Source organism: Tripterygium wilfordii, chromosome 21, assembly GCF_013401445.1.
Source record: "Tripterygium wilfordii isolate XIE 37 chromosome 21, ASM1340144v1, whole genome shotgun sequence".
Taxonomy (NCBI): domain Eukaryota; kingdom Viridiplantae; phylum Streptophyta; class Magnoliopsida; order Celastrales; family Celastraceae; genus Tripterygium; species Tripterygium wilfordii.
This window is the reverse complement of record NC_052252.1, coordinates 17,228,577-17,237,288: the sequence shown is the minus strand read 5'-3', so window position 1 is coordinate 17,237,288 and position 8,712 is coordinate 17,228,577. Positions and strand designations below refer to the sequence as shown.

General features: G+C 36.7%; 1 protein-coding gene across 1 annotated transcript; it reads left to right on the top strand.

The window, feature by feature from the left end:
* The first annotated feature begins 206 nt into the window (after positions 1-206).
* Positions 207-4,683, top strand: LOC119990147 (probable ATP-dependent RNA helicase ddx5). The gene is made up of 6 exons (XM_038835993.1): positions 207-502; positions 1,219-1,869; positions 2,776-2,864; positions 3,091-3,190; positions 3,581-3,823; positions 4,091-4,683. Exons 1-6 carry the CDS (start codon positions 350-352, stop codon positions 4,112-4,114), a joined length of 1,260 nt encoding a protein of 419 aa, XP_038691921.1. The 5' UTR covers positions 207-349; the 3' UTR covers positions 4,115-4,683.
* The last annotated feature ends 4,029 nt before the right edge of the window (positions 4,684-8,712 follow it).

Sequence of the window (8,712 nt, the reverse complement as noted above, 5' to 3'; positions counted from 1 at the left end):
CTTTTAGTTTCCAAAAGTGTGCTGGGCCTTCTGTAAAATCCAAGCCCATCAGAAGCCTATGTTTGCTTTGAGCTTCGCAGTTAGAAGAAACTGGGCCTTTCCCCAACAAGCGAGCCTATCACAATTCCACGTTTTCAAGGAAATTACGAAATTATTCTAACCTTCTTCATGAAATACCTCTCACGCCTCTCATCTTTCGCACATAAAACCCACAATTCCACAGACTATAAACCGCCGACCTCCACTTCGCAGCTCAGCGAAACTGTTGAGCTTTCGAACGCACATCTCGGCGCAATTACATTATCTCTCTATATACACACACACACGTCTCTTGTTACCAATATTGGTCATGGCGAAAGGTGATGATATAGTGAGGAGAAAAAAGAACAAGGAAAATAGAAAGAAATTACAGAGGGATCCTGCTTCAAAGGTCTCCGCCCGGGTTGCTGCCGTTATCGCAGCCAAGAAGAGGCGAAAGACCGGTAAACGCAGCATGTGCCAGGTACTATTCTGTTTGTTGAATTTGATGATCTTATGCTGTAGCAGTAGTACAAAGTACAAACGGGGAATTTGCGATTTTTTGTGATTTGTGCTGATTTTGGTGATGTGGGGTTTATCGGGACGAATTGTTCCTGGAAGATATTGATTTTAGTGCCTTAAGGTTTACTTCGTGTGGATGACATGTGGATAGCTAATGGAAGATGAAAACTGGGCTGCCTTACAGTTTTTTCCTTCTTCTTCTGTTTCTGTTTGATTTACTATGTTATGATGTATATGTATGAAATAGGCTCCTTTTGGTGTTTCGGAATTCCATGCTTTTTTGTTGATTGTGTGTGAAATCTAGTGGAAGATGTGGGGCTGGTTTAATTTTTGTGATTTCTACAAGAATCCGATTGGCAGCCCAAATGGGGGGAGCTATAAAACAGAAAATAAAAGACGAAAGCAAAGCTTATGGGTTATTTTTCCTTCTTTCTTATTTTTTAATTTTTTTGTTGTTCCAAGTGATCATCACGTAATTCTTTGTTTTTGTTTGAAAGTTGTGATTTTTATTCTCGGTTTAAGTTAATGTTATCATTGCCCTCTAACTTTTATGTTTAATCCTGCATTGTTGATTGTTCATGTTATCAATTCTTCTTAGTTTTATGTTTCCATGAAAGATGCTTGTGATTCTCCACTGTTCATGTAACTTCGAATTGCGTCTATATCCTGACATAACAGGGGATGTGTTTTAGCCTTCCCACACCTGAGGACCCTTTCAACGACAAGTACAGTACAAAAAAGGATCCTAAGAAACCTTCCAAAGTAGAGGAGGGGGCATTGGCAAAGGGTAAACCCAATCCCCTAGGTAAAGGACTTTTTGATGGAAAGAAGCTAAAGACAGATCATGTGGGCCATCTGGAAGTGAAACATGAGAAGGTTCAAACTTTGAAGAATGGGCATAAAAAACCGCTTATGCCTGATAATCTGAAGCAGACGGGGTATGTTGACGGGCGAACCAAGACTCAGATGGATTTAGAAGCTGATGATCATTATACTTTAGAGTTAGAACAGACCTTTGAAAACTCAGATTGCCCATCAAAGTTTCTTATACTGTGCTTGAATGCTATAGAAAGTGATCTGCGGCTTAGTGGTTCCTATAAAATTGAGGAGAAGCCTCTGTTTGTTAACTATTGGGGAGTTGAGTTCTGGAAATGTTATTCAGTTGGAAAGGATATACTGGATTTGAGTGGAGGATCTTCCAGAATAGAGCAAATTGCATGGTTGGCTTCTACTGCTGCTGATACTATTGCAAGAAAGGAGAAGGAAGGTTTATCATTCCACAGTCCCTTTCTTTTATTCCTTGTTCCATCCCAAGAAAAAGGCACCAAGGTGTGTGTAATTCTCTCCTTTGGTTTGATCTGTGAATTTGTTAACTTATTTAGGTACAATATATACTTATATAGTTCATTATTATTGGCCAAACATAGTGTAAACAATCTTGGATACAAAGCAAACTTGTTGTTTATGCATTGAGGGTGCTCATTTCAATCAAATTTGATGAGTTTTGATTGAATGAAGTGATCTCGTTTGTGACCTTTTCTGGTGTGGCTTGTTCCACATTTTTGGTCTAAGTGGTGCTTGAATGATCCATAGTTTATTAGAGAAGAACTTTAAATGGCAGATGGGCAAAAGCAGAACCATTAGAAAGTTTCTTCAGAGTAATCCTGTGGCAACTAACTGGCTAATATGGAAGTAGAGTAAAAATAGAATTTTCAATGATTTAGGGACTTCTCTTGATTCATTTAGCTGAGAAAAGAAAAGAAAGGAAGTTTCTTTATCATTTTATGGTTAGATGGATTAGCACCATTAAGTCCTGGATGTCGGGTTATTCTACCAATTTCTTGAGAACACTACTTTTAACTTTCTTGTAATTCTTTCATCTAGTTGCACACCCATTTGGTTTTTCTCTTAAAAAGATTTCTTTTGTGTTTAAAAATACCGTATGAGACAGAGTCTCAAAAGCATCAAGACTTGGAATGTGGACTCTGTATTACTGGAGTTATATAGAACTTGGATCGACTTTCAGTGTTGTTTTGGGGCTTCTCTATTTATCCGAATGTAAAAATGTGTATAATCCCCAAAAACTTTCCATGGAATGCCAATGACAGAAAAGCAGAGATTAGATTTATTCATCCTAAAGCATGGAGAAAAAATGAAAAATACATCCATGTCCATTCTAATGGAGCCATTGCTTTTTAGCTTATCTTATTTCTTATCCGACTTATCCATCCACAGGTGCGCTCGGTTTGCAAGCCTTTGAAGGCTCTGGGTATACACACAGTGAGTTTGCATCCTGGTGCCTCTCTACAGCATCAAATTCACGGGTATGAACTGTTAAATCTTATTCAGTTGATGTAAGAGATGATTTAATTTACCCCTATATTTGCATATGCATTTATGTTGTATTTGGCTGCTCCACATTTCAATACTTTCATCTATGCTTGGTCATATTTTGTGCTTCTTTTCCCAGTTACCACGTGTACTGCAAGTATTTTCCGCTATCCTTAAAATTTTATGCGTGTTTTTTTTCTTCTTCTTCTCTTTTGGTAGTTTGAAAAGTTGTGAGCCAGAGTTCCTCGTTTCCACACCTGAGAGACTCTTGGAGCTAGTATCTATGAAGGCCATTGATATTTCAGGAGTCTCCTTTCTGGTAATATTTAATTTTCTCTGTAATCGGATTATTACTTTCTAGTTTGCCCTCGTTTCTTCACTTCCTGCATTAGCTCTTTTATTGTTTTAGATAGTTTCTAACCAACTCTGGGGCAGAATCCGATCAGGCAGTTTACGCTAAGAGGTTATTTGACTCTTGGAAAGCTTGATTGCTCTTTCTAGACTTGTAGGTGATCTCTGTTTTTTGGGGCTATTTGGTTAGAGAGTTGTTTGAGTGAGTGGCTGAAATGATGTCATCTGATGTTTATGATGAGCTGTTAGCTCGGTTATGTATGTAATTGGATGTCCCTGGAATGCTAATGTCATTTAAGAACATAATCTGGGATCTATTACTTCTTACTGATTTCTGTTTTCTTCTAAATTTGGACAGGTTGTTGATGGGATAGAAGCTTTTTGTGAAAGTAGTTGCCTTGATGCGATACAGACCATTAAGCAGTCTATTTCAGGAAATCCCCTTACATTAGTTTTCAACGATTGCTCCAATTCTACATCTATTCCAGCTTTGCAAAATCTTCTGTCAGAACCAGTTAGTAGATTATCCCTCAGTGGTTCATTTTTCAGTCAAAGTGCATCTATTCTACGGACTTGTCAGAAGAAGAAAAAATTAGTGAAGGTATGGAATTCCATCTTCTATGTTCGACGTATGAACTTGTTTTTGGTTTGCTATGCGATGCTAGAAAACAGTCGTCTTTGGTTGCTCTCTCTCTCTCTCTGGATAGGGTTGCACTGTTGCTTTTTGTTACTTTCTTACATTCCCTTATTTGAGTACTTTTTGTTATTCCTTGGGTCATTGGGTGTACTAAATTACTAATGTCTGAATCGCATCGTCAGATCTGCATTATGCTTTTCTTCTACTCATTCTCGTTTATCATTGTTGCAGCCTCGGGTTGTGAAAGCAGAATGAGACCAACAGTCTCAGTGATAACCATGAGCACTATTATGAGTCGCCCAATGATTGATCGAGCGACTATGAAGTTGCAACGTTACCCTATTTTGTTCTCTTGATTGACAATGACGATTAATACTCACAAGGACTCCCCAGCACACAATCCGCAACATTCTGGAGAGCTTTTTACCAAAAAATTATGCACTGCGCTGCACCATTGGCCAATCTCCCTGAACTGTGAGTATGGGCGGGCAGTTCTTGAAGCTTGAAGGTGCACCTTGGATCTTATTGACTGAATCATGAACTTATTTTTCTTTTGCATTTTATGATCCTCATTCTTCTATCTGGATCAGTTTATGTATTGTCTAAACAGTTTTTGCAATTGGGTGTGATGAGAGGATGGAGTAAGCAATTTTGAAGAGTTGCAGGTGTGACCATTGATGAAAAAGCTTGAATAATGTGGGATTGGATCATGAAGTATGATTGTCAACAGAAAACAGAATTTCTGGTAATTTCCAGTAGTAATTACCAGAAAAAACAAACAAGGTGTAAGCAAATCTAGTGGATTGATTAATACTCTGTCAAAATATTGAACAAATAGTGTGAAGTGATTAAATTTTTTAAACACCCTTGACTTGTAAAAATGAGGTGCATCACTTGGATGATCAGAGCTTGCATCTCCGTTCTTTTTAAAAAATAGAAAGAGAAAATAGTGTGGGCCAATGACAGATTCAGAAAATCAAACCCGACCCGATATCCATATATCGTTTCATGATTTATATATCTACTATGGATAATGTTTGAGACCTTCAAAAAGTCCCCAAAAAGTAATCCCAAAAATCCCCTATTTAATGTGGAGTGTTGGATGCCCCCATTTAATGTGGAGCCCATTTAATATGGAGTGTTGGATGTGGAGTGAGTCCTAAATGTGTGTTTTTAATCAATGATTATTTTAATTCATATAGATTTGGGGAACTTTTTGGGGTTTAATTTTGGGGGTCTCTAGCATTGTATATCTACTATATTGCACTTTGAAAATAGAAGTCCAGAAACAGAAGACGATAACGCGAAGAAAAGCTTTTGCTTCTGCAACAGTGTCTGGTCTTTGTCTTCGAGGTACGGCTTCTTCTTTTCAATCTGCTTGTTCCTCGCTCAAATCTTCGATGAAGAACTGCAAAGTGTCGATGACGACGTTGCTATCTTTAATCGGATGGTTCTTATCCATCTCCGACGTTCCATTATTCGGTTGTTTGGTTCGATAGTGAAAACTGAAAAATGAACCATTACTCTACGTGATTGAACTGTGCAAAATTATGAACGTATTAGGTATTGAACATATTGATTAATTTGATTTCTCTGTTCTGGTAAAAATCGTGGAAGGGATTGTGTGTTGATGGTAAAGTTGCACATGCTGGGATTTTTTTTGATGAGATGGTCGACGGTGGTTATCAATCCGATGTAGTTACTTACAACACAATATTGGATGGATTTTGTTCATTAGCCTATACTGACTTGTCCTGCAGTCCGTTTACTCAAGGAAATTAAAGATAGAGGTTGTAAGCCTGATGTGGTAGTGTATTCTGTTATGATTGATGGACTTCGCCAGCACAGGATGTTTAACGATGCTTTCCATCTACATTTAGAAATGATGGGTGAAGGTATTACGCAAAATGTTTTTTCACTTATAGTTCCTTAGTTCGAGCCTTCAACGTCCATGCAATTTAGGCCAATGGAAGGATAGCTAGGAAGATCACGCCAGATGTTGTGACTTTTACTACATTGGTTGATATGCTTTGTAAAGAAGGGAAATTGGTAAGATGATCGAGATCATTGTGAAGCCCAATGTGGTCACCTGTAGTGCACCGTAAAGAGTGGTTCAATACTTATTCATACTTGTTTCAATATGCTCAGATAGTTGGATTCTCTACAGTGATAATGTCAATTTCTGTTCCTACACTTCCAATCTCTTTAATCAAGAAGGATGATATTGTTTAGTAGGCTGAATTGGTGAGTCATTAGAAAATAGAAATGTTCAATGGCTGAGAAAGATTTTGAACCTGATGGTTTAAGCTATAGCGTATTAGTATAACGATAGATAAGGCAATGAGACTTTTTGATGATATGACTCAAAGGGTTGGGTGCTGATATTGTTACCTACTCCGCCCTTATTAGTGAATTATACCAGGTAGGGAGAGTTTGAGCTGCAAAATATCTTCTTAAGGAGATGTGTGCATCTGTCTATACTCCAAACTTGTCTATACTCCAAACTTGTTAACTTACTTAGCTCTATTGGATGGCTTATGCAAACATGCGTGTCTTGAAGAGGAGATTTTTGTATTTGAAACAATGCAACAAATTAAGTTGGAGCTTCATATTGTAACTTGGAGTAGCATCATTAATGGTTCAAGTAAAGCTAGAGAAAGCATAATATTCCAAGGGACCTGTTTTCCAGCCTTTCTATCAAAATATTATATCCTGATATTAAGACTTATCACATCTTGGTCGATGGACTTTGTAAAGAAGGGCACTTGGCTGAAGCATATAAGCTTATCAGAGAAGCAGAAAGCATGAGTTGCTTGCAAGTTGAAAGTATTTATAACTTAATCATCCGAGGATTTTTCTTTAACTATGATATGTTCAAGGCATTGCAGCTTCTTGAAGAAATGGTTGATAAGGGATTCTCAGCTGATGCATCCATAACAGCTATGTTAGTGGATCTATTATCTAAAGATGAATTGGAAGAATCAGATTCAGAAAAAGTGAAAAACTGCATAAGTTGTTTTTTTTTTTTTTTGAGAGGTAGTAAATACTATCAACATTATATGAGACTGTTATTCATAAGGTTAATGAATAATGGTGCTAGAATTGTGGAAGTATCTCCAAATTTTGGCTCTTCCAAGATAATTGAGTAATTTTATATATAATGCCCTATTTGAATCTGGAGGAATCTTTATAACAAGTGGAAGCTTAAGAAACTGTCAATGGCAGATATTTTGTCTCTAGCAAAACATTGTTCCCTGGGAGATCTTTATGGGAATAAAAAAACTTTAAGCAGCAGCAAGAAAGAGTTTATTCAGGAGCAGTCATTGTATGACAATCTGTTGTGGCAAAAAAAGAAAGATGCTGAAGATCAAATCATGGGTGACATCACTTAAGGTACATATAGCTTCTCTATCATCAATTTTCTGCTATTTTTGCTATATCTACTTCTTTGAATTTTAGCAAAGAAAGAACGAAGTGCTACTGTGCTAGTGGACAAGATTTTCCCGTAAAAATCTTAAACGATATTTATGATGAAATATCAGATCATAAAATGGTATTAGCTGTTATTATTCAGTAAATATTATGCATGTAAGTTCAAAATTGAAACAACTTGTTCATATGAGTGAGACTTCTAAATTGACTATGTATATGATATATATTACACCTTCTATCTTTCAATCGAATCACTTGAGCTGGACTTGATAGACATGGTAACACCATCATATTCTTTTTCTAGATATTCTGAGTATTGTTAAGGTTATTTAAGTTCATCATTGCATCTTTTGTCTCCTTTTTTTTTTCATTGATGATAAATCCTAAGAGTTATTTCTTTTGTTCCTATTTTTCAACCAATTCCTTTATGGGTTTATCTGTTCCTATGAGACTCCTTATCTGCCATTCTTTGCTTTGTGAAACTATCAAGTACATATAAGCAGAAATTTCACATATTTGTCCATGTAATGTGGATGAGTATGGGACTGCATATATGGTTTCAATGTTACTTGGGATTAATGACTCTCAACTTCTATTTGGATCACAAAATGTCGGAAAATTTCCATTCAAATGGTGATTCTTAGCTTGTGTTGCTTTTTTGCTATCATTAGAACGTTTAATCTTTTTATGTTCATAAACCAGAATCAATATATTGAAATTTCTTCTTTTACTTAATTTCTAAGTGTAAGTGGGAAATTTTATTTTCCCCTATATTGATCTAGCCTGCTCCTGTTAATTTACAACTTAAAGATTATTCTTAGTTTTTTTTTGCATGTTTTTGCTTTCTCTTGCATCTTCAAAACCAATGCAGCTATATGGAAACCACAATGTTTTGTTACCAATGCCTTTACAAAATAGCAATTATATATAGATAGAGATTTGGAGAGAGGGCCTCTTAAAGACTATCTGAGGTTTCATTCTTTTAAGAGAATGGATATATGAATGATTTGCAGGCAGTTACTATATACTTTTTTAGTTCTTTAAATCATGCCATATATATTATCATGTAGTACCCAGCTCGAATGGGTGGGGCCACAAGCCTTTGTTGTGTCAAGTTCCATGGTACTGGGCGAGCTATTGAGTGACGATGGGGCTAAGTCTCTTGGTCCACATCACCGAGGGGAAGATGTGAATATAATTGGCGAAACTTCCAAACTAATGACACATTGACATACATATGTTCAAACTAGTATGGGTTGGCTGGTGCTGGGCCTAGAAAGACAAAGCCGTGCGGGTCAGTATGGGTTAACCCAAAACAGACAAAGTGTTACTAGTGTAGAGGGCCGATTGTTACATATTCAGCTCTGAATGGTATTCAGTTTAAGTTGTGGTGTTCGTTTTATTTACTTGTTTATCCTAAA